Here is a 27,348-nt window from a genome sequence, read left to right as displayed (position 1 = left end):
CTTCATTAATGCCTTTCCCTTTTTTAAACCTCTATACCATTTGAAAGAGGGCAAATACTTCTTAAATTTAGTAAAAATATTCTGGCACAAGTGTCAAACCTTAAAAAAAGGAAGTCATATTGAGCATTGGAAAATAATAATAATAATTAACTAATAAAAATAGTATATATTTAGGGCTCCTTTTACTAAGTTACGATAGTGGTTTTAGTGTGCGCTTAGCGCGCGGAGGAATTGCCATGCGCGCTAGATGCTAACGCCAGCATTGAGTTGGCGCTAGTTTTCCCACGTAGCGCAGGGGTTTGCGCATGCTAAAAATGCTAGCGCACCTTAGTAAAAGAGGGGGTTAATTTTCCCCACCACCAAATTTCCCCATCCCGCCCCACCCGGCTACTTTTTCATGCCACCCGGCTGGAAAAAATTTCTAGGGAGAACACTGTTTCAGTATATACAATATGCTGTGAGGTCTGCAGTTTTTATTTTAATAGTGTGTCCCTTGACCTGACTGGGAACAGGACAATCTGTTGGTCACCAATTTGAATTTTGGTGGGAAAGTCAGCTGCGGAAACCCTGAGAGAACATATAACCCAGCTTCATGGGGAGAACATCTTTAAATTCACCAGAGACTTTTCCATCTAATGGAAAAAGGGACCAATTGACTTTCTCACCAAAATTCTAATTGGTGACCAAAGGGCTACCCTGTTCCTAATCAGGTCAGTGCACCCACTATCCACGAAGATAAAATGTAGACCTCATATCATACCCCGAAGAAAGCCACAACATGATGGCTGAAATGTTGGTTTCTACCTGACAAGACGCAGCAAGACCCGGAAACCTGCAACAAGCAAAATGCCAGCTGCGGAATCCCTGAGAGAATGTAACTGGCTTTGAGCTACAACTGTATAAGGCATGAGCTAAATCCAAAGTCCCTTCTCTCTTTCATTCCCCCATAGAATATTTAAAGATACAGAAATTTTCGAAAAGGTGTCCAACAAGATGTGAACACACCCACCAGGATACTGCAGTTCTGAGAAAGAAAAAACATGACTTGTCTAGTCAACATAACCAGATGCTAGAATCATACTCATGCCCTAGTGCAGTGTTTCTCAAATTGCAGTACACGTACCCTTGGGGGTAAGTGGCCTGGCCGCCACTGCTGGAGATCCCTCCCTGTCCCTGTTGAAGCTGCTTCCGGGGATCCTTTCCTGCCTCCCTCTCAATCTGAATGCCTGCCGGACCACCCCACCCCCACCCCCGAAGCAAACCCTGTTACTTCATTGGGGCTGGACTGCCTCCCTCCTCCCCCAGCAGCACTCCATGCAGGAACATAGGCATAGCAAACCTTCTCTCCGCGGTCCCTACATGGAGTTGCTGCTGGGGGAGAATGGAGCGAGTCCGGCTCCGACAAAGTAACAAGGATGGTTTCAGGGATGGGGAGTGTTGTGGTGGGCAGGGATCCCCAGTGACTTCTGTGGATGGGTCAGCTTTAGGGGGCAGGCAGGGATCCCCAACAGCATCTGCAGCTTTGGGGGAAGGAGTGGGTGTGGGTGGGGCAGGCAGGGTTCCCCAGCAGCGTCTGCAGCTTCAGAGGAGGGAGGGGTTTGGGTGGGGCAGGCAGGGATCCCCAGCAGTGCAACTTAATTTGGGGACAAAAGCTATAAGGCAGTGAGGGAGAGGGGGCACAAACTCGACAGAAAGAAAGGGGGCATGAACATGGGACACAAAATGGAGAGAGGAAGGGGGCACTAACTTGGGACATGGGGAGAAGGAATAGAAAGGGAGAATTATTGGACATTAGTGTGAGTGAGAGATGGTGGCACATGGGGAAAGGAAGAAAGGAAAATCGGGCATAAAGAGAGGAGTGAGGTAGAGTTGAATGGGGAACAGAAGGATGAGAGGGAGAAATGTTGGATATGGTGGTGGAGAGGGACCAGAAGGACAGATTGAAGAGGATGCAAGGGGGAAGAATGTTGGACATAGAGATGGAGGGAGAGATGTGGCATGGTGTTGGAGAGGGGTGATAGCTATCTGCAAGGAATCCTCTGGGGCATCCCACTGCTCCATGAACATTACTGTAAAATCTGGATGCAAGGAAAAATGTGATCTGAGCCTTAGTGCCGCTCATAACCAAGCATGGAGCAGCAGAGGTCTGTAGTGGCTCTAGTTTCAATTCCTACAGTGCCTCAGTAATTATTTGCAATAAAGCAACTGCTTAAAAAGGTTATCCCTCAGGTCCAGGGCCGCTATAGACTCCTGGCAAACAGACCCAGCCTGAGACCCTGGTTCCCCTAAAACTGAGGGATCACCAAAAGAAAGCAAAGGCTTAGACTCTGATCTCCAGTCTTCCCAGTCCCCTTCTGACTGGACCTTGAGCAAAGACTTGCTTTGGGGAAACTGTGCTCTCGGAAGGTAAACTCTCCTGTGCAACCACCAATGATTCTCCAGATGGAGCAGACAGACCTTGATAATTTAGACAGGCTTCAAACATCAGACTCACAAAAATCAGGGGTAAAGTTCTGTACAGGATGCTCCAAGGACCTCTGCAGGGAGTCCCTGTATCTCCTCTTAGGTCTAGAGGTATCCGAGCAACAGTGTTTTGCTGTAGTCTCCATGTCGCTGTTTGAGGGCTCTGGGTGGGCCTTTTGACACACAAACTGAGCAACCTGTGACTCCATCGCCTTAGAGGGATCAGAGGAGACTAAGCCCAAGGCTCCCACCACCTCTCTCTCTCACGTGCCCCATGGAACACAGACGCTCTTCAGCCAACCATTCAACACAAAGTTAGCATGATATAGGGGTAAAACAGTGGAGTCCATTTCTAACCATTTGGGGGAAGAACAAGCTCTTCAGGAAGGACGGACTACACCTGAGCACGGCAGGAACGAGGCTGCTAGCAAACAACGTCAAGAGAGGAATTGAACAGGCTTTAAACTGAGAAGAAGGGGAAAGCCGACAGTCGACCTGACGTCGACGGTTCGGACAAGAGTATCCAAAGGAGATACTGAGCAGGAAAAATGCTGGGAACAAACAAGAGACGAACAACAGAAACTGTTGACCAACAAGAGGGGCAAACAGATAAAATTAGAGGAACAGGAGAAATCGAAAAATCAGGTTGCGGACGAAAAGGATTTATCAAAAAACGAGGAAGAAAAGAACAGAAATCAGGGACTGGCGGCCAAAATAGGGGATGGCAAGAGGAGCAAAACACATGAAAAACAAGCAGAGAAAAGAAAAGACCGGGACTTAAATTGTTTATACGCAAATGCAAGGAGCCTAAAGTACAAAATGGGAGAGTTAGAAGTCAAAGCCAAAAAAGAGGACCTAGACATCATTGGAATCACGGAAACATGGTGGAACGAGGATAACCAATGGGACGTAGTACTGCCAGGGTACAAAATCTATAGAAGAGACAGGACTCACAAGAAGGGTGGAGGAATAGCACTATACATAAAAGACACCATTCCCTCGTCCGCAGTGGATATAGAACCAAAGGCGGAAGGATTGGAGTCATTATGGGTTAAATTACCGGGAAAAAATGGCCTTGACATAAGATTGGGTCTATACTATCGTCCACCTGGACAAACGGAAGCAAATGACAAAGATCTGGCAGCAGAATTGAGGCGGGAAGGCAACAACAGGAACGTGACAGTAATGGGGGATTTTAACTACCCTGAGATAAACTGGAGTATTGGAAACTCCAACTGTGCAAGGGAAACAGAATTCTTAGAGGCTGTGAGGGACTGCTTTATGGATCAGCTTGTCAAGGAACCAACAAGAGGGAATGCCACTCTTGACCTAATCCTCAACGGACTAGGGAGACCAGCAAAGGAAGTGGAAATAGTAGGACCACTAGGAAACAGCGATCACAACATGATCCAGTACAAATTAGAAGTAGGTACAGCAAAAGGGAAAAGAACCACAGCGACAACGTTCAACTTCAAAAAAGGGAACTATGATGCTGTGAGAGAAATGGTAAGAAAAAAACTCAGAAAAAGCTCAAGAAAAGCAGAAACCGTAGAGCAAGCCTGGTCTCTATTCAAGTGCACAGTGCAAGAAGCGTAACATATGTACATCCCCAGATTTAGAAAAGGGTGCAAAAAAAAAACGAGCAAAAGATCCCGCATGGATAAACAATGAGGTGAAGAAAGCAAAAGGAGACAAGAAAAAATCATTCCGGAAATGGAAAAAGGACCAACTGAGGAGAACTGGAAAGAACACAGGAAAAGCCAAAAAGAGTGTCATCAAGTGGTTAGGAGAGCGAAAAGAGAATACGAAGAGAGGCTGGCCAGGGAGGCAAAAAACTTCAAATCGTTCTTCAGATATGTTAAAGGGAAGCAACCGGCAAGGGAGGAAGTAGGACCTTTGGATGATGGAGACAGAAAGGGAGTGATAAAAGAGGAAAAAGAGGTAGCCGACAGGTTAAACAAATTTTTCTCGTCAGTCTTCACAAGCGAGGACATATCCGGTGTACCAGAACCCGACGTGATCTTCCATGGAGACCAAGAAGAAAAACTGTCAACAACAGAAGTGAGCCATGAGGATGTCCTCCAACAGATAGATAGATTGAAAAGCGACAAAATCGCCAAGCCCGGATGGTATCCACCCTAGGGTACTAAAAGAACTAAGAAATGAGATAGCGGAAATACTCCAACGAGTTTGCAACCTATCCTTGAAAACTGGAGAGATCCCGGAGGACTGGAAGATAGCAAATGTTACACCTATCTTTAAAAAGGGGTCAAGAGGAGACCCAGGAAACTATAGGCCGGTAAGTTTGACATCGGTTCCAGGCAAGATGGTAGAAGCACTGATAAAGGACAGCATCTGTGAGCACATCAAAAAAAATGGGCTGATGAAAGCGAGCCAACATGGCTTCTGCAAGGGAAGATCGTGCCAAACAAACTTACTGCACTTCTTTGAGGGGGTAAACAGTCAGTTGGACAAAGGGTAACCCTTAGACATCATTTACCTCGACTTCAAAAAGGCTTTTGACAAGGTACCCCATGAGCGGCTACTTAGGAAGCTGTGGAACCACAGGGTGGAAGGGGACGTGCACAGATGGGTCAAACACTGGTTGGCAGGCAGAAGACAGAGGGTTGGAGTGAAGGGTCACTACTCAGGCTGGAGTAAAGTCACGAGCGGAGTTCCACAGGGGTCTGTACTCGGACCGCTGCTGTTCAATGTATTTATAAATGACCTGGAAACGGGGACAAAGTGTGAAGTTATCAAATTTGCGGATGACACTAAACTCTGTAGAAGGGTTAGAAATGCGGAAGAGTGTGAGGACCTACAAAGGGACCTAAACAAACTGGAGAAGTGGGCGAATAAATGGCAGATGGACTTCAATGTAGGGAAATGCAAGGTCATGCATATAGGGAGAAAGAACCCGATGTTCAGCTACCAAATGGGGGGATTAGTATTAGAGGGAAGTAACCTTGAAAGAAATTTGGGTGTACTGGTGGACACAACAATGAAGTCAACAGCACAATGTGCAGCAGCCGCGAAGAAGGCAAACAGAATGTTGGGTATTATTAAGAAGGGTATTACGACCAGAACGAGAGAAGTCATTCTGCCGTTGTATCGGGCAATGGTGCGCCCGCACCTGGAGTACTGTATTCAGTATTGGTCACCGTACCTTAAGAAGGATATGGCAATACTTGAGAGGGTCCAGAGGAGAGCAACACGAATGATTAAGTGCATGGAAAACCTTTCATACACTGAAAGATTGGAGAGATTGGGGCTCTTCTCCCTGGAAAAGCGGAGACTCAGAGGAGAAATGATAGAGACCTACAAGATCATGAAGGGCATAGAGAGAGTAGAGAGGGACAGATTTTTCAAACTTTCAAAACATAAAAGAACAAGAGGGCATTTGGAAAAGTTGGAAGGAGACAGATTCAAAATGAATGATAGGAAGTTTTTCTTTACCCAGCGTGTGGTGGACACCTGGAATGCGCTTCCAGAGGACGTAATAGGACAGAGTACGGTACTGGAGTTCAAGAAAGGATTGTACAATTTCCTGCTGGAAAAAGGGATAGAGGGGTATAGATAGAGGGCTACTGCACAGGTCCTGGACCTGTTGGGCCGCCGCGTGAGCGGACTGCTGGCGCGATGTACCTCGGGTCTGACCCAGTAGAGGCATTGCTTATGTTCTTATGTTAAATCAAGGTGTTTTGAGGCAAATAGAGGCAGACTGAGATGGATTGAGAAATCCAAGATGATAGCTGCAGCGGTGATTTTGCACCAAAAATGACCCCAGGAGAGCAATATTAAAAGTTTAAAAATTCAGAAAAGGGGTTTTTGGAGGCGTGGAACCTAAATCCTGGTCCCAGAAACCACCAAAAGTTGATTTTCAGACACACACACGCCTCCCTGATTTTTCCCACAGGCTGCAAAAACCTGTACTCACTGTGCCTTGCTGGTGCTGGGAACTGCTGAACTGCTACTGCAGCTGACAAACTGAAGACTTCTGCCTCAGACAAGAATGTGAAGATCCAGATGCTTGTATCTTTAGGCTGCCAGTCAGACTGAAATCTATACTCAGTTTTCTGACTCCCAAGCTATGCACACATCAACAGGGTAGGAAAACACGCAACTAGCACCCACTAGAGTACAAAGACCAATGCAAAGCCCACACAACCTGCCCTCAAGCTCTTGATAAATCAAGAGCAAGCTCTGCTTCCAAGGAAAACTGCCCCAGAGCCTCCAAACCTATTACTGCAGGTCGGCTAGGCAAGGGGATATCCTGCTAGCTACAGACTTCTACACTGAAAATCTGTGTCTTCTCACAGTCAGAGCTGTCCTAGGACTGCTGGAAACCTCAGAAACACCAAAAGCCTCCAAATCTGGATTAAAAACTCAAGAATAATAAAGTGATAATCAGAGTAGATCAAAAAGACACCTACTCAATTGCGGAAGAAAAGATTGAAGAGCTACTGCAAATCCCACTGAGAAAGGAGGTGAATATAGATGATGGATGCCTTCTGCAATCTCACAATTAAAGATGGACATAACCCAAATGTTCAAGACCACTGGACCCTTTGCACCAGAATAGATGATATACTGCCTTTCTATGGTTACAATCAAAGTAGTTTACATACAGAGAAAGTTCTTAGTCAGGGAGCCACAGAACTCAATTCCATCTGGAACTAAGTCAAAAACTGTATCTGACCGCTAGATGTTGCAATTGTGAAGTGTCTAGATCTCACATCTTCCTTCCTCCATTATCATGAAAACCAAGTTGCTTACTCTTAAGCAGGTTTACAATGGAATATACCTCCAAGGGGCAGCAGAAGGTTATGAGAAAACTTATGCACTTCTGTTCATAAAGAACACCTGCTATAGATAAGTAGCTGTTTTCTCAGAGAACAAGCAAGAGTACATGTCACAAAGAGGATCACTTTAAAATGGATTACAAATGAGCCAAAAGAGGAGGTTTTATCATGCAACTTTAAGGGTTCTTCTTTTTAAACAAAGGCAACCTGAAAATTATGAAACTATGCCCGGGGGGGTTGGATTGGATTGGATTATACAGTAGAGCTTAAAAATATCCTGTAGGACAGATACAATAAACCTTTTGTCTCAGCAGAAACCAGGGCCAGCCTACAGATATCTGATGCCCTAAAAGAACCTTCACCCATGTGCGCCCCAGCCCAACAGTCCAGCATCACCCCTTAACCCTAAGTGGCAAATGAACTCCTTCCCTTCCATAACTGCACCCCAGGTCCAGCTATCTCCCCTTCCCCTCCTGCATCTCATCATACACCTGCCCCATATTCATCATTCTGCTTCCCTGCAACCACTGCTATCTTTTTCTAGTCACTACAAAGTTACTCAAAGCTGGCATGGGACTTTTCAGTAGAGGCCTATTCTCAAGTGCTGCTGCATCTGAGCCTTCCCAGTGCATTTCCTGTCCGGGAGAGGGCAGGACACAGCAGTACTTAAGTAAATGCCTCTACTAAAAAGTCTCATGCCAGCACCAAGTACCTTTTCAGTGGCCAGAAAGACGTAGGGAGATTATGTTTATTAAAAACTTTATATACCGCATAATAGCCTAAAAGGATCCAAGCGGTTTACAATGCATAAATCACATTCATCAAGAAAAGAACTCCATTAAAAATAGAAAAGGAAAAGATTAAGAACAAAAGTTTAAAAAATTATTATTTTTTTCTTCATAAATGTTATAACAAACTCATCTCAATAAAAACCGTTTTAATGACAAAACAATAAAACACTCAATCTCAATGAACCATAATTTATACATACAGCTAAAAATTCTCCGTTACAAAATCAATCATTACATAAACACAGATCACAGTCCCCAACTCTATTCTAATTTGAGAAAGCCAATTGAAAAAAAATGTGCTTTTAAATGTCTTTTAAAATTTACATAGGATTCTTCTTTTCTCAAGTCTATGGGCAGGTTATTCCATAACCACAGAGCTAAATAAAAGAATGCACAATCTCTAGTTGACGCAAGATGTGCCTTCGAGTTGTGAGGAATGACAACCCTATTATCATTCAGAGATGCTGTGGGGCATAAAATAGCACCAAGTTAGAAAGATATGAAAGGCTGAAATAATGCTCTATGTGCCAACATTAGGATTTTAAATTTGATCCTAAATTCCATTGGTAACCGATGGAATTTTAAATACAAAAGGTGTCACGTGATCACAAATTTATCCCCGGCCTAATAGTCTACACTGTTTGTAAGCGCTTCAACTGTTCTAACCCAATGCCTGCATATACTAAAATGCCATAATCTAACTTTGATAATACAAAGGCATGAATTAATGTGTGCAGTGATTTCTCATCCAAGAAATCTCGAATGGCTCTAAGCTGTTTTAATGTCCCAAAACCTTTAGCAACCACATTTGAAACCTGCTCCTGAAAATTTAGATGACAGTCGATTATAATCCCCAAATACCTGAAGCTATTTACTAGTTTTATACTACAATTATTTAAAGATCTAGATGAGGTGTTGCTTTATCTCCTGAGATACAACATGCTATGGTCTTAAGACATATTTAGAACCAATTTATGTTCATTTAGCCATTCTTCTATTCTGTTTAAGCCAGCCAAAAGAGGACCTAAATCTAACGTAGCAGGTGATAGTCTATAGACTAATAAGATGTCATCTGCATAAATATATGTACTGATTCCCAGTTCCTGGATTTGTCTTGCCAAAGGGCTCAGAAAAATATTAAATAGAACTGGTGATAAGGCTGACCCTTGCGGTACCCCACAATCTAACGATCTATCCTGAGATATTGATCCCTCAGTGACTACTTTAAAAGTATGTCCTCGGAGAAATGCTGAAAACCAGTCCCACACTACTCCTGTTAAGCCAATATCTTGTAAAAAGTTTAACAAAAGACCATGATGGTGGTTGCTGGGAAAGAGACGATACTGCTGTACTGCCTCACCACTGTCCCAAATGTTGATTCACTAGGTAGACATCTGGTGTGCCTAGTGGTGGGAATTTATCCCTTTCCAAACAATACGGTGTAAATGTATGGACTGTAGTCCATTTCACAGCCTTATGGATCTCCTCCATTGAAGCAAACTTAATTAGACAACAAATACTGCCATGACTCAAAGTAGTCAACATAATCCTGGGTACACACCAATCTAGTTTTCAAGATATTCACAATGAGTATGAATAAGATAAATTTGCATTCACTATTTCCATTGTAGGAATATTTATCTCATGTATATTTGATCCTCTTATCTTCCTGTCCATCACCACCTCAAACTGCTGCCATGCACTAGTGGCCTGGAACCAGACCCTTTGAATCTAGCACCCTTAGAAATCTGTCCTTTTGTCCTCTGAAGAATGCCATCTCAGCAGTATCTTCAGCTCTGGAGAACAAAAACCCTGACCTAACAAAGCCTAGTCCTTTACACCTCGGCATGGAAATACTGCCAATTGGCCAGCCCAGAACAAAATTCACCAATCTGATCCTTATTTTAGCCCATCTCTCAAACTTGCTCCTAAAAGCATCAACCAAATGATATCACAAAAAATAACCCATGTAAACCACAGGCTACATGCAAGCAACACAGATCGTAAAAGATGTCAAATGTCAGAATTCAGGTATGCATATTAGAAAAGCATATCAGGGAGTACAACATTTTCTTTTTCAATCACACTCCATAGTAACAGGTCAGATTTTTAAAAATCTGGATTTCATTCATAAGCAAAGACATGTTTTCTGAATTTTCATCCAAGGAAGAAAAAGAAGAATTAACAGTCTATCTATTATATTGAATACGTACATCTCTAGAAGCAGCAATCTGATTGATGTATTCGCCATCTGTAAAAAGAATGTTCTGACCTTCACTCAGGCAATCTATGTAGAAAAGGGTGGGAGAAAAGAAAATTAATACTTTTCTCTTATTTAAAAATAAGCGGTAGTATTTTAAAGTTGTTAATTTCTTTACGCTATAAAATAAATGTGCTCCAAAGCTTAAGGTATTTCTTTGCTGTACCATTTCTGGATAATAAATTCACCAGCACATTTTGAAAAAAGAACACACAGCTCAATTACTGATGAATGTTTATCCATATAAATGCACCTTTCTTGGAGCATTAAACACGTTTGCTGCATTAGGAACAGCCCTGGATATCTATTCATGATTAGCATTCAAAGATGTAGGGACTGGCCACCCTAAGGTAATGAATTCAGCTATAATTTAGCTGCTGAGAAAAATCTCAACTTTTTGTAATTATAAGCACCACATGGTTATCTGATTATTCTTTCCAACAAAAGGAATAAAAAAAAAAAAAAATTGGTTGAGAACATTTGTTTGTGTCTGTCACTCCACCAGGGGGGGGCAAAATAACTTCTCCAAAATTTAACAGAATCGGATAAACTGGGTCAGATATGACTGTAGGGTCAAAGACATAAGCCCAATACATTTCTATTCTTTTTTTTTTTTTAAATCTCTTCATTGATGCACATAATACTCCAAGCAAAAACAGAAACAAAACTACTAAATACAGGAGTTCCAACTTTAGTAGCATAGAAATTTACCATAGCATAGAAATTTACCTTATCATAGAAATTTAGAAAATTGCTCCTTTCAAACTCCTTCTCCCTTCACTCCTAATGCCCCAAACTTCCCCTCCCTAACCTCTCCCCCACCAAGGAACTAAGGCAACACTGCAAACTGCCCCCACCTCCTCAAACTACCACCCCAGAACCTGCTTTTGGACTGGAGGCTTTATATGAAAGAGGCCACTAGGAGAGGCTAGGAAACTGTAAAAAGCTTAAAACAATGTGTAGTAGAACTATAGCAATTATTAGTGGACAAAAATTGCCTAATGTGGGAAGTATAAGATAGAAATATATAAATATTTTTTATGATTTTTATGTAATTCCTGGATGTCTCTTATTCAGTATAAATTTGTAATCCACATAGAGCTGAGAGGTTTAATGGCACAATATATGTACTGTATTGTATATAAATAGGATGCATCAAGGGTCAGAAGAAAAACTATGAACATGGATTACATAAAATACATTTAGAAAAAAAATGAAATATCTTATAAAATGAATTAAGGAAAGATTAGGTTCTTACCTTGATAATCTTCTTTCTTGTAAAACCACATTCAGTTCCTGAACAACTGCCAGGCTCTGCACCCAACCCCACACTCCTTGCCAGGCTCTGCACCCTGTCCCCCCTTCCTGCCAGGTTCTGTAGCCTGTCCCCCCTCTGGTGGTCTAGTGGTAGGCTGGGACAGGGCACAGGGCGGGCAGGGACAGGGCACAGATGTCAAGGCAGATGACTTTTTTAAAATATGCAATGTCACCTCAGTAACAACTATAGAAAAATAGACAAATATAGTGCAAAATATAGACAGCAGATATCAATTCTCAAAACTGACACATTTTGATGATTGAAAATAAAATCATTTTTCCTACCTTTGTTGTATGGTGATTTCTTTCTTTCCTCAGGCCCAACAATTGTCCCTTCTTCCCTCCCTCTTTCCTATGTCCCCCTCAATGCCTTCCAGCCTTTGTCCTCTTCCTCACCCCGTTGTCTGGTGATTTCTTTCTTGCCTTCCTTCCTCAGGCCCAAAACTTGTCCCTTCATCCCTCCCTCCTATGTTCCCCTTATTGCCTTCCAGCCTCTGTCCTCTTCCCCCCCCCACAAGCCTGATCAACGAAGCAGCAGTGGAGGGGGGACTCCTGGCTAAAGCAGCGGGTCGAACTCGTCAGCGTGGCACCAAGAACAGCCCGAGAGCGAGGGATGAGCGGGGAGCCAGCGGCACTTCACTCCCTCCGAACGGAACAAATTGCTGGGAAGGGCCAGGCGGGTGCAGCGATTGCACCCCAGCTGCCCAGAAGCCTTACTCCCAATGTCAATTCTGACGTCGGGGGCAAAGCTTCTGGGCCAGCAGTGTGCAATCACTGCACCCATTTGGCCTTTCCCGTCCTCTACTTGCGGCAGCAGCTAGCAAGGGGCGGTCTGCAGTCTAAATAAGGTAATGGGCAGGGGGAGGGGGGTTGGGTATTTGTTCCATAGGATGCACCCTTTTTCCACCCACTTTTTGGGGAAAAAAGTAAGTTTTAAGGAGCGAAAAATATGATAAACAAATGAAATCGCTATTTGGATCCATCTCAAAATGGTGGCTTTTGAAGCTGGTCTACCCTTCAGGGCTGTGCCAACCAGCACAAACAGGTGATCTTATACACAAAATTTGTTCATGACTTCCAAGTGCTGCTGTAAAAGCCTGCGCACATCCAATGAAAAACTTTATACCCCCTTCATGTTTGCTTGAACTGAAGGGCATAAAAGCGCCGCATTTCCTGGTTGATGTGAAAACTAAAAACTATTTTTGGTAGAAATGAGGGAACAGTGCACAGAATCACGCATGATTCCGTAATCCAAAGAAATGGATCTCTGCAGGACAAAGTCTGAAGCTCGGATGTAATGGCCACCAAGAATACCATCTTAACAGTAAAATTCATCAGAGACACTCAATCCAACGGCTCATAGGGTGGACTCACCAGCAACCTGAGAACCAAATTAAGATTTTAAGTCAGAAACGACTGACGCAGAGGAGGGTGGAGCCGTAACACGTTCAGATAGTCGCAAGGGGCTTAGGATCGAAGCAGGAAAGCCCGGCTAGCTGAACTCTGAGAGCCAATTGAAAGGTCTTTTTACAGGCCTTCTTGAAGGAAAGCGAGCACCACCAGGATTCAACATTGGCCTCGGGTCTTCACTCTTCCGAGCACATCAGATCTGAGAACACTGCCAGGCCTTTGCATATGCTGCAACGGTCAACTTCTTCTTGTGCAAGATGGTAGCAACCATCCCAGCCGAATAGCCTCTGTGTACTAATGCTGCGCGCTCAAGAGCCTTAAGACCAAAGCAGTCCGGAGCCTACAGGGATATTGGGCCCTGTGTGAGGAGGCGTCGGTGGCAGAGAAGCAGTAACAGCTTACAGGGAGATCCTCTGCCTCAAGAAGCTGGAAATTGGACTGCCTGTATCTTTTGACTGCCTCTCGGACCCAATACATTGGTCAGAGACCTCTACCCCTCCCAGAAACTGTGCACACTAATGAGTGGAGGAACACAGTCGGCCCTAATCCTGGATACACTGCCAAGGAGCCACACAGCCTGTGCTCAAACCCACTAGCAGATGAACCTGGGGTGAGCAATACTCCCAAGGGAACGGTCCCTGAGTCTCAAACTGAGATTGCAGGCTGTCCAGGTGGGTACACTGCAAAGCAGCCAACCCCCTAGAAGCAGACTTTCCCCTTAAAGTCTTTGATCTCCTGCAGCCAGTTATCCCCATGGGGATCTTCTGCAGCACGAAAATACAGAAAGCAGTGGAAAAAGCAGTTACTTACCGTAACAGGTGCTATCCTGGGACAGCAGGCAGATATTCTCACAAATGGGTGACGTCATCCACAGAGCCCCGGTACGGACAGTAAAAAGTGTAGTTATCACTTTAAGCTTTAGCAAGCTTTTTAGACTGCCCGCACCTCGCATGCGCGAGTGCCTTCCCGTCCAACGACAGCTCGCGAGGTTCTCAGTTCGATGCCCAAGCGAAGAAGCCAACTAGGGGAGGTGGGCGGGTTGTGACAATATCTGCCTGCTGTCCCAGGATAACACCAATTACGGTAAGTAACTGTGATGCTCATACAACTAAAAATGATGATCATACAACTAGACCTGACTGCTGCATTCGACTTGGTGGACCATAACATACTACTACAAATCCTAGATAAAATAGGTATCACAGATAAAGTATATTCATGGTTTGAAGGATTCCTTAAATCAAGAACCTATAGAGTAAAATCAGACAAACAAAAATCTGAACCTTGGTCAAACCCCTGCGGAGTTCCCCAAGGATCCCATCTATCCCCGACTCTCTTCAATCTCTATACAGCCTCCCTCAGCTCTCACTTGGACAAACAAGGCATAACCTCCTACAGCTATGCCGATGACATTACCATTCTCATACCCTTCGATCAACCAGAACCCTCCATGACAAACACAATATACCAAACACTAAAATCAATAGCAACCTGGATGAAAGATCACAAACTGAAATTGAACCCAGATAAAACTAAAATCATCCTCCTAGAAAACAACAAAATACCAACCATAACCAACATTGAAATCAACGCAATCAACTACCCCATACAAGCCACCCTAAAACTGCTAGGAATAACTATCGACAGATGCTGCACCATGCAACCGCAAATCAATAAAACAATACAAAAGTCATTCTCAGTCATGAGAAACTTAAGGCAAGTTCGGAAATTCTTTGAGAAAACACAATTCCAGTTCATAGTTCAGTCCCTAATACTAGGCCTACTTGACTACTATAACATCCTCTATCTCCCCTTCCCTACAACCATAACAAAACAACTACAAACTATCCAAAACATAGCACTAAGACTCATCTACGCATTAAAGAAACATGACCACATTACAGAAGCATATCTCAAATTGCATTGGCTTCCAATCCCAGCAAGAATATAATTTAAATTCTACTGTCTACTATTTAAGACTTTATATGGAGACAGTCCAAACTACCTGAATAACCGCCTCATCCACAACACCTCAACCAGACATAGGAAAACTCACACCCCATTCTCATACCCCCCAATTAAGGAGGTCAAACGGAAAAAACTATATGATGGCCTCCTGGCCACTCAAGCAGCCAAACTAGACAACCAAATCGCCAATCTACTGATGGCATCCCTCGACTACAAGACCTTTAGAAAAGAAATAAAGAACATACTCTTCAAGAAAACCCTGAAAAAAGAAATAATGCCACAAGTTTCAAACTCCACCTCTCACTAAAGCCAACTACCCCAAACAAATAGCCTTACCCATTTCTTACTCTCTTTGAAAATGACCAATTTTCTTTCTCTTTTTTTTATAAGTTCTTGTTGTAATACATCCTGGATAATTCTTTTGTAATCCGCCTTGAACTGCAAGTTAATGGCGGAATAGAAATCCCTAATGTAATGTAATGTAATGCTTAGACAAGCAGGCAGCATATTCTTACAAATGGGACTCCCTAACTCGAATAAAAGGGATGGAGAGAGACTTGGGTTCCAAGAACTGAGAAAGACTCGAGTTGCCTAATGTCTGATGCGAAATCACAGAGGCAAGGGAAAGAACCTAGTGGACAAAATGAAGTAAGGAATCCTATGTTCCTTAGAGGTAAAGGGAAAAATCTGATAAAACCTATGTGCATAGAGGTTGAAAAATAATAACTGACCTCCTAGAGTCAGTTGAATCTAAATATATGCGATGGATATGCCAAAAAGATTCAAAAACCAAATAAGAGAGGCTACTAGCTAATGCATCTATATGGAGCAGCTGACCCAACAAACAGTTGAAATCAGTCCTATCCTTGAGTAGATACAAATGAAAAGGGAAAGGGATTTTGAAATCAAATAAAAGCAGGATTTTCTTGAAAAGAATTATCCTAGAGAAGCCGATGCTATGGAACATAAAATCCGAACAACATAGTGGCTTACTGAGAAGAAAACCTCCTGGCAAAAATATCTGTAATAATATTATTAATCTACAAGATCTCACGAAGGCTGAAAAAGTAACATAATAAGCCTTAGAATGAGAAAATCAGTAAAAAATAAAAAAAATAAAAACAGCAAGGGGAAGCATGTTATCAAACAATATGCCAGTAAGATGAAACCCCTCAAAGATTTAACAAGGAAAGTGAAAATAGACTTGTGTAATATCCCTGTAAAAACCAAAAGTTGGTTAAGTGGTTTTGAGTGTTTTGCTTTTTTTTTTTTTAAGTCTCTTCAAGAGGAGCTTCGTAAGGATAAACACCACGAAAAAAGGGGGACTGAGCCCATGAAAGCATATGTGTAGAAGGAAATTAGTTGAACTTTTAAAACTACGGATCCCTGGTAATGGCTCGTTAGCAACTGGGGAATCAAAATATATAAAATGTTACCCAAGTAAAATAAGGAACAGAGAACAAGCTATGATAGATGTGGTCCCTAATATAAGTGCCACATGAAGCACAAATATCTATGAAGGTGACAGGAAAATCAAAGTAATAAACTCTGTCATTGAACTCCTGTACCCTCTTACTTTAATATTGAAGAGGAAACATGGGTAACCTGAGCTTAGCCATACGGTACCCCCCAAAATTGAATAATTTACTCCTGAGCCAGTGGCCTCAACTGAAGGTAAGAAGATACTGTAGAGATTGAGTGCAAAATTCCTGCAGAGTTAAGGTGCTGAATAAAATCTTCTTAGAAAAAAGGTTAGCAACAGCAGAATGTATTCTTGTGAGGAAAAAACTTAAATGTTTTCTCTTTTTTTTTTTTTTTTTGAGGAAAAAACTGCAATGTTGCACATAGAAGTACATGATGGAGAAAAACAAATGAGGAGAAATAAAATTGCTGGTCTGAAGCTAATACTGGAGGTCCGGCAAGAACCAAGAGACTCAGAATAAAAACCTGTGTGTGGATTTTGAGAAGTACAACCCAGAGAAAATGTGCAATAATGGTTCCCACAATCAAACTCATTGAAGGAAATATGAGTAGGAAAAAAAGCACACCACAACTTTTCCTACAGAAATATAGAAACATAATGGCAAAAAAATTCAACAAACCAAACACTCTGCCCCTCCGCAGTAGTCCTGAACTCTTATTATCACAGTAAAAGCAAGTAGTATAATAACTCTGCGAGACCATTAAGAAATGGATGTAAAAGACTACATAAGGTCAGAAACCAAGATATATCTGTTTGTTTGGTTTTTAAGTAAAGACTTCCAGGTAACTTAAAAAGATTCCAATGGTGAATTAAAGGTACAGGCTTTTGGCACCACCATGGAGAAGTTTCGAGTCTTCGAATGAGAAACACAGAAATTTCAAAAGAGCAATGAGTCTTACAAAGATGTCTATTACATTATCAGGAACGAATATACCATTAGTAAGAGAGGTAAAAAGGAGGTGACTTAGGAGTAGTCTAGAGGTCACATGTAAACCATGGTATACGAGATCTCAGCATACTGCAGAGAAGTGTTAACAGGTAGAAACAGTAACACACTGAATAAAGACCGATACAAAAACCAAGGATCTGTGGCAAAGGTACTGCTTGATTTCAGTATTGGAACCATACGCAATGGCACTCAGAGATGCTGGAGTAAAAGGAAAAGCATCCTAAAATGGATGTAGTGGCCTCCTCCTCTCCTACAGCCATTCCCAAACCTCTGGGTTCCTTTAGAATAAAAAAGGAGATGGAGTGTTGTAGATAATGTCCATTAAATAATAGGAGAGACACTTGTAGGGAAAAATATTTCAGAGCACATTTATGAGCCTCCTGAAGAGTACTGTATGAACATTGATGACATCATGGAAGGCATGTTTCAGTAGCTTAAAACCTGGTTGATCCTGCTTAGAAAAAGCAGAGAACCATGCTGCTTCAATAGTTAATATAGAGAATGTCCATTGATAATGCAGAAGTACAAAACACTACTTGTCTGCTTACTATTTGCATTTGGTGTTTGTTTGGGGTTTTGTTTTGGGTTTTTTTTGGGGGGGTTACATGGTAAGGCATCTAACTTACAGACTCCACACCCATGTTAGATGCTGCCATTTGTCTTTGCATGTTTGTATCCAGTCACCTGGGGGAAAAACCACCTTATAGGTCCCCATGGTGGATTCCTGAAGCAGTATGGAAAGGTAGGTTCAACATGGATCGATGCTGGTTAATCCTGGTCAGAGGATAAAACAGAAAATCAGGCAGTCTAAAAAGCTTGCTAAAGCTTAAAGTGATACTACACTTTTCACTGTCCATACCGGGGCTCTGTGGATGATGTCACCCATTTGTGAGAACATGCTGCTTGCTTGTCTAAGGATAAAATACCAACTTTAAAGAAAAAATTAATATGAGCAGAAAAGACTAGCTCCTACTATCTCGATTGAAGGAAGACAGCTAGAAGTTGGAGGGCAGTCTAGAGGTAAGAGAGGAGCAAGAAGCTATGCTGAGGCTTCCTGCAAGAGATCTCGTGAGATGAGAATTGATTGGATTCTACAATAAAAACAGGTTTACCAAACAAAAGTACCTATTAAAATCTATTGAAGATTCTATTGAACACATACTAATTTAACATACACACTATGGCATTCATCTTCAAAGCTGATGGACGTCTCAAAATGGCTAAAAAAATGTTCATCTGCTGAAAACTTCCAAATCATGATTTTCAATTTGGACAATTTACACTACAGTTCATCCAAATAGCAAAGGGCATACTGGAGGTGTGTTTTGAGGCATGACTAAGGTGGGCCCAAAATTAGAGAAAGGGATTAGGACTTGCCTTTTTGAAGTTATACAACCACACTCAAAGCCATTTACATACAGGTACTTCAAGCATTTTCCCTATCTATCCAGTGGACTCACAATCTATCTAATGTAAATGGGGAAATGGAGGATTGAGTGGCATCTTTCAGTGGTTACCAACTCCCCTCCTATTCCCCCTAAGCTGTGAAAGTTACAGTGGATACCAGGCTCTCTGACAGCTTCAGGTATTGTGGCCATTCCTAACAGAGCAACAAGCAAGTGTAAGTAACCTAGTGGTCAGCACAAAATGGGACCCAGGTGTAACTCCCACTTCTACTAGTTTTTAAGATTAAACAGTCCAATAATCCCCTTTTTCTTGACCAACATCTCAATTCCACTCACACTACAATGGACTCTTCGCTCTTCTTAGCAAAACCTGCTAGTCATTCCAAACTCACATCACATAATATACGATACCACCCGTCATCAAATCTTCTCTATCACAAGGCCCCCCCACCCTCTGAAATAAGCTCCCATTACGCCTAAGACATGAAACATCTCTAGACAAATTCAAATTCCAGCTTAAGAGTTTCCTTTTTACTGATGCATATAGTCAATGCTAATCTTTTATCTTAATTAGCTTTGGTTTCATCCTTCTTTTCTCCCTAGCAATGAATGATGGATGCCTGTCATGACAGGCAAGCAGCTTCCCTTCCTTCCTCTTCCCTGTCCACTGTCCTATCCGGTATTGTAGTTCCTTCTCCTGCCCGCACTTATTTCCATCTTCTACCCCCCTAGTTTCTCCTCTTATTTACCATTTTATAAACTGTAAACTGCTTAGAATCCCCCACAATGAGTATACTAATAAAACTTAAAACTTGAACTCTTATTTCTATTCAAATAAGTGAGCCCTTCTGGAAAATAGACATACCTACAGTATATACTCGAATATACCGTATTTTCACGCATATAACGCGCGCATTATACGTGGTTTTTACAAACTGCGCATAACCTTGCGCATTGTACAAAATTTTTTTTACATAGTCCCCCCCCGACGCCCGATTCATCACACGGAAGGAGCGCTCGTACTCCCACCCCGAAGGACCGCTCGCACCCCCACCCGAAGGACTGCTCGCACCCCCACAGCCTCCCCCCTCCCCCATGGAGAAGCTGTCTACCTTGTTTCCGGATGCCAGCCCAGCTGCTTCCTCTGCCGGCGGTCCTGCCCCTTCTCAGAGCCCTGTGCTGCGCTGCTTCCTCTTCAGGCGGTCCCGCCCTTTCTCTGACATCAGAGAAAGGGCGGGACCGCCGGAAGAGGAAGCAGCGCAGCAGGGCTCAGAGAAGGGGCGGGACCGCCGGCAGAGGAAACAGCTGGGCTCGCTGGCATCCGGAAACAAGGTAGACAGCTTCTCCATGAGGGAGGGGGGGAGGCTGTGGGGGTGCGAGCGGTCCTTCGGGTGGGGGTGCCGGTGCGTGCGAGCGGTCCTTCGGGGTGGGGGTGCGAGCAGTCCTGCGGGGGGGGTGAATCGGACGTCGGGGGGGCATCAGGCTTTCAGGGTAGGGACAGGACTTCAAGGGGGAAAGGAGAGTCGGGGCGGGCGAAAAGAGAGTCTGGGCGGGCGAAAAGAGAGTCGGGGTCTCCAGAGGAGAGTCGGGCAGCATGCGCGGTATACGGGTGTGTGCGGTATATAAAAATTTCTGTACATAAATTTGTGTTTTCCGCGCACTATACCCGTGCGCGTGTTTTACATGGGTGCGCGTTATCTACGTGAAAATACGGTAAGTTGACCCGAATATAAACTGAGGTAACCTTTTACCCCCCCCAAAAAGGAGGAAAAAAGGTTGACTCTAATATAAACCAGGGAGTTAATATTCAAGTGCCCTGCACTCAGTCTCACTCCCTCCCCGGCTCTGCACCAAGCCCCCCTCCCACTCTGGCTCTACATCCTGTCACCTGTAACTTCCTGCCCTGTCAGACTCTTCACCCAGCCCCCTACCTCCCTCCTTAGCTCTGCACCTAGTTCCCTCCCTCCCTGCCCAGCTCTGCACTCATCTCCCCTTCCTCCCTGGCTCTGCAACCTGTCCCCCCCGCCCTTCCTGCCCTGTCAGGCTCTGCAGCTGCCCCCTCCCCCAGGCTTGCAGACCTCCAGCGGGCCTGCTGTAAGACCTGGTGGGCCAGCAATGGGTCGGGACAGGAGGGATCCCTCTCAACTCCTGTCCCGGCTGACTCAAAAAACTTTTACCCATCCTCCAGCCTCTCCCCCTCCCCCCACCCCCGTGTACTTTTTACAATCCCTGGTGGTCCAGCAGTGAACTGGAGCGGTCTTCCCGCACTCCTGCCCTGTGGAGAACCGCTAGCGAGTGGCTGCTGTGCCTGTGAGAACTCACAGCAGCCACTCACTAGCAGCTCTCCATGGAGCAGGAGTGCAGTAAGGCCGCTCCTGCTCTAGTTCACCGCTGAACCACCAGGGATTATAAAAGGTATATGGAGGAGGCGGAACGGAGGTAAAGGAAGGCATAGTCAGCTGGAACAGGAGACAGGAGGGATCCCTCCTGTCCCAGCCCACCGCTGGACCACCGGGGATTTTAAAGATATGCAGTGGAGGTGGGAAGCTGGGTAAAAGTTTTTCAAGTCAGCTGGGACAGAAGGCGGGAGGGATCCCTTCTGTCCTGACCCACCACTGGCCCACCAGGTCTTACGGCAGGCCCAGCAGAGGCCTGCAACAGGTCTGAGAGGGGTACAGAAGGGCACTGACCCAAATATAAGCTGAGACCCCAATTTTTAGGCCATATTTTTAGCCCAAAATTCTTAGTTTATATTCAAGTATATATGGTACTATATCTGAATTTACAAGCCGCCTACAATCATGATGGCTATTATAGGCACAGAGGTTTTTATCTTTTTTTGGAGGACTTTGCGCCTGGGTTGTTATTTAAAATTCACTGTACTGAACACGAATCACAAATGCAGTCGGTTGTAGTTGTAATTAAGAAGTGGATAGACTGCAACAGGTTTAAGTTAAGCACTGTTAATCTTTGCAGAAGAAGGATCCTATCTCGTGTTTAGGTATGCATTTTTGTGCCTGCTTTTTAGCACTCATTTCGGAAATTTCATTTTCAAATATGGTTGTTCATTTTGAACATTTTGGGCTGGATTCTGGAAATGGCACTGGCCATGTGTCGATCATGTGTAGGTGCCATTACCAGAATCGCAGCTTACATCAAGCTTGGCACCGTTAATGTAGACTAGGGTTTTAAAAGCCTATATTACCAGCCCCTATGTTTGATGAAGAATCGTGCCTAAATTAATTTCTGGCCATAATCACACCTACTTTGACCTTAGGCGCTATGATATAGCTGCAAATCTGATGCCTATCAGGGTATGTGCTTGCCAGTGCCTACTTTTTTTTCAATGAACTTTTAAACAACACAGTCAATTACTGCACTAATTAAAACAAAACAATTAAGTTAGGCAGCAGTAAAGAACCTACTGTCGCCTAACTTAGTTTGACATTTTTAAAATTCAGGCCTTTCACTGCAAGAACACCCTTCTCGCATATTTTTTAACAGGAAACCCAATGTTTTTCCTGTTCAAAAATGGCTGTAAGATGTACTCTTTTTTTTTTTTAAAGACATTATAAGCAAGACATCTTAATTAAAGGGGCAGTAAGATATACTCTTTTTTTGGGACCTAATAATAATAATAATAACAACTTTATTCTTTTAACACGTTTAAGTACTGACAGCAATCCTGGCTGGGAAACCACATAAATAAAGCCAGACAGACCTACAACACATTCCGAAAATCAATTAAAACCGCTCTATTTGACAAATTCCTTGCCTAATCAGATGACCTCTCTCAGGTATTCTTTCCCCTTATAACCCCAATGTATTATGTAACATCTTTCTTCTCTCATGTATTCTTTCCCCATGTTTCTCCAATTTATTATGTAACATCCTTCTTCTTGCATTTTGTAATTCGCTGATTGTCCAGCCTTCTTTCTATGTGAACCGCCTAGAAGTCACTTTGACTATGGCGGTATAGAAAAATAAAGTTATTATTATTATACCACCCTAACCAAAAGTTCTAGGCGGTTTACACTAAAAAGAGCTGGACAATCAGCGAAGTACAATAATACAGTAAAAAATACAAATATTTGTAAAATAGAATTTCAATAATAAAATTCACTAAGTAATAAACTTATCGAACAAAGTGGTCTTAATTAATTTCAAAAAACTGCAATAGGATAACATAGCTTGATGAATACATTTACCTAACCAAGATTGTTGCCTACCAGCTTGAAATGCGAGGGTCCTATCTAAGAAGGTCTTATATCTACACCCATTAATTTTTGGATAAGCAAATAAGTAGAAGTTTCTAGTTTCTCTTGATGGTCTATGCAACACAAAATGAGGCAAAAAGTAAGCTGGAGACAATCCCGATATCAACTTAAAGCAGATACAGGAAAAATTCAATAATATTCTTGCCTCCAAAGGCAGCCAATGAAGTAAATGATAATATGGGCTAATATGGTCATTCTTTTTTAAACCAAAAATCAATCAAACAGCTGTATTCTGAATTATCCTTAATTTCCTTAGAATTTTTTTGGGTGCTCCTAAATAGATGATGATACAATAGTCTAAAATAGATAAAACTAATGCCTGCACCAATAGTCAGAACGATAAAGCTCAAAATATTTTTTTATGGTTTTTAATTTCCACAATGTCAAAAAAGCATTTTTGTACCACTAAGTTCGTGTGTTCTGCTAGTGTTAAATGTCGGTCTAGTGCGACTCCCAGAATTTTGATAGATTTAATAATCGGGTAGTCATGACCATTAAGATGAAGCAATGAGTGTTATTTTGTTGTTGGGACTAGCCAATTAAAGTTTGGTCTTTTCCTTATTGAGTTTCAGTTTGAAATTAATTGTCCACTGTTCTATCTGAGTCATAATAGAAGATATCTGGTTTAAAATTTAAGTGGTAAAATTATTTAGAGGGATTAAAATAGAAATGTCATCTGTGTATATATAAAATTTTACATTAAACTGTAATAAATGTCCTAAAGGGGAAATGTAGATGTTGAATAAGGTAGGCGATAGCGGAGAACCTTGGGGCACACCAGATGGGTTGCTCCATGAATGAGAATAGTTACCGTCACAAATCACTTGATAAGATCTTTTCTTCAAAAAACATTGAAACCAGTTCAAGACCCTTCCTGAAAGTCCTATTGTGTCTAAACAACAACAATATTTCATGATCTACTGGATCAAAGGCACTACTACTATGAGCAAGACATCCTAATTCCGACTTAAAGGGGCATTTTTGAAAGAATGTCTATGTAACTTAATATGAGCTCCAAATGACTTACACTTTGAAGCATTTCAAATTACATAAAATGAACATGAAAGACTACTCCCTAATAGTGCTACCCAATCCGCCTATTTGTTGCCTGAGAAAATCGGACTTGCACATTCAGCAACCACACCACTCCGGTGAGACTTGACATACCTCTGAGGCCTCCTAAAGCAGCAGTGGGCGCTCTGAACGGGCTGCTTCGCGGCCTGCTGCATCACTGATGATGTCATACAATTTAACTCTATTAGGAGTCAGAGTTGAAGTCAGAACATTTTCAACAACTTGGACTCCAGTAACCCAAAAATTGTTCTGATATATATGAAAACTTTATTTCTCAAAAATGGTTTGTTCTCGAGTTTGAACCCTGTTAGTTGTAACTTTCTGCCTATATGCAGGCACTGTTTCTTCTGCATTTTGTTATCTTCTGTGCTTTTCTCCATTTCTGGGAGAGACTTCTTCAATAAAAATAATTTAAACAAAAAGAAATACCAATTTACCAACAGAAGTACAAACCAATATAAACAAAACATAATACAATATTACTCATCAGGAAGCATATATCAGATCCAACACTCTGCAGCAAGTGAATTAAAAATAATAACTTTATTCTTTTATACCACCATAACCAAAAGTTCTAGGTGGTTTACACTAAAAAGAGCTGGATAATCAGCGAAATACAATACAGTAAAAAAATACAAATATTTGTAAAATAGAATTTCAATAATAAAACTCTCATTAAGTAATAAACTTATCGAACAAAGTGGTCTTAATTAATTTCCGAAAACAGCAATAGGATAACATAGCTTGCTGAATACATTTACATAACCAAGATTGTTGCCTACCAACTTGAAATGCTAGGGTCCTGTCTAAGTAGGTCTTACATCTACGCACATTAATTTTTGGATAAGCAAATAAGTAGAGTGAAAGGCTACTCATTTATAAAGGGAAACTCACACTTTTAACTCCAGTAATTGGCAGTTGACAATCACTAACCTCATCAGCACCCAACAACTAGAAACGTTAGATATAAACATCTAAACACAACTGTTGTCCTACTAAATTTCCTACTTTAATACAGTATCTATCTAAAATACACCCACAAATGCATGTCACCATAACTATTTAATAAAAATCTGATTGTAAAAAATTGCAAGCCAACCTTGTGAAACTGGCAGACTGGGAATCAAAATGGCAGATGATGTTTAATGTGAGCAAATGCAAAGTAATGCATGTGGGAAAGAGGAACCCAAACCATAGCTACGTGATGCAAGGTTCTATGTTTGGAGTCACTGCCCAGGAAAAGGATCTAGGTGTCATAATTGAGGATATGTTAAAACCCTCAGCTCAATGTGCGGCAGCAGCTAAGAAAGCAAACTGAATGTTAGGAATTATCAGGAAAGGTTTGGAAAACAAAGATGAAAATGTTATAATGCTCTTGTATTGCTCTCTATGGCCGCACCAATTCTGGCCACTGTATCTCAAAAAAGATATAGTGGAATTTTAAAAAAGTACAAGAGAAGGACGATGAAAATGATAAAAGGGATGGGATGACTTCCCTATGAAGAAAGGCTAAAGCGGCTAGGGATCTTCAGCTTGGAGAAGAGACAGCTCAGGGGTGATATGATAGAGGTCTATAAAATGATAAGTGGAGTGGAAAGGGTAGATGTGAATCACTTGTTAACTCTTTCAATAATACAAGGACTAGGGAGAATGCGATGAAGCTACCAAGTAGTAGATTTAAAACAAGCCAGAGAAAATATTTCTACACGCAACATGTAATTAAACTCTGGAATTCGTTGCCTAAGAATGTGGTGAAATCAGTTAACTTAGCTGAGTTTAAAAAAAGGTTTGGATAATTTCCTAACAGAGAGTCCATAGGCCATTATTGAGATGGCTTGGGGAAATCCACTGCTTATTCCTAGGATAAGAAAGTCCAACAAACCCAGCACAGAAAGTGGCTAACACAAGTCATTAGAAAGCACCCTACAAATTCCAAAGGAATTTCTTGCAGTTCCTTTACAGGGATGAGCGACAACATTCTAAAATCTACCTAACAATTATTTATGGATTGCTCGAAGAATTTGTCCACATTCTTTTAAAGCTCATCTATGTAAGATGCTTTGACCACATCCTCCAGCAACAAATGCCATAGCTTGATTGCTCTTGAGTAAAACTTTTGTCAGTTTGTTTTAAATTTGCTGCTAGTTTCAGGATTTATTTTCTCCTTCCATGTCACCCCTTTTTTTTTTTTTACACCATTTGTCTGTTTACACTTATCAATACTTCTGCTCATTTTTTACCTTTATTTGTATCACTTGTTATTATTTGGACCCCTGAGGAAGGCATTTCACTGAAACATGGATAGTGTTTTAAAGCCCTTTCTGAAGAAATAAAAAGGTTTTTAACATTGTTGATTTCCACACTTTTTGTTTTGTTGAGATTCCCCTAGTCCTTGTACAATTTAAAAGCAAACATGATTCTAAAAGCAATCATCTTATTTTGGAATGATCATTTTTACTAAAACATTTCAAACCCAATTTAAATTTCAAGCAAAACTAGAACATAAAATATGCAAATTATCTGCAATCTGTTTGCTTACAATTGAAATATGAGCTAAAGCACAGTTACTTACCGTAACAGGTGTTATCCAGGGACAGCAGGCAGATATTCTTGACTGATGGGTGACGGCACCGACGGAGCCCCGGTACGGACAATTTTTGAGTGATTGCACTCTAAGAACTTTAGAAAGTTCTAGCTAGGCCGCACCGCGCGTGCGCGAGTGCCTTCCCGCCCGACAGAGGCGCGCGGTCCCCAGTTAGGATAAGCCAGCTAAGAAGCCAACCCGGGGAGGTGGGTGGGACGCAAGAATATCTGCCTGCTGTCCCTGGATAACACCTGTTACGGTAAGTAACTGTGCTTTATCCCAGGACAAGCAGGCAGCATATTCTTGACTGATGGGTGACCTCCAAGCTAACAAAAAGAGGGATGGAGGGAAGGTTGGCCATTAGGAAAACAAATTTTGTAAAACAGATTGGCCGAAGTGTCCATCCCGTCTGGAGAATGCATCCAGACAATAGTGAGATGTAAAAGTATGAACTGAGGACCAAGTAGCAGCCTTGCAGATTTCCTCAATAGGAGTGGAACGGAGGAAAGCTACAGACGCTGCCATAGCTCTAATTTTGTGGCCTGTGACAGAACCTTCCAGCGT

The 27,348-nt window shown here is 42.2% G+C and overlaps 1 protein-coding gene across 9 annotated transcripts in view; it reads right to left on the bottom strand.

Moving 5' to 3' along the window:
* MYCBP2 (MYC binding protein 2) overlaps positions 1-27,348 on the bottom strand; it is a 977,923-nt gene that overhangs the window by 857,963 nt on the left and 92,612 nt on the right. For all 9 annotated transcript variants that reach the window (XM_033949399.1, XM_033949405.1, XM_033949401.1 and 6 more), the window contains exon 9: positions 10,270-10,343. In XM_033949399.1, the coding sequence (XP_033805290.1) occupies positions 10,270-10,343 (74 nt within the window). The remainder of the gene's footprint in view (positions 1-10,269; positions 10,344-27,348) is intronic.

The sequence above is a fragment of the Geotrypetes seraphini genome, chromosome 6, assembly GCF_902459505.1.
Source record: "Geotrypetes seraphini chromosome 6, aGeoSer1.1, whole genome shotgun sequence".
Classification (NCBI taxonomy): Eukaryota; Metazoa; Chordata; class Amphibia; order Gymnophiona; family Dermophiidae; genus Geotrypetes; species Geotrypetes seraphini.
Note: the sequence above shows the minus strand (reverse complement) of the source record. Positions and strands in the feature narration are given on the sequence as shown.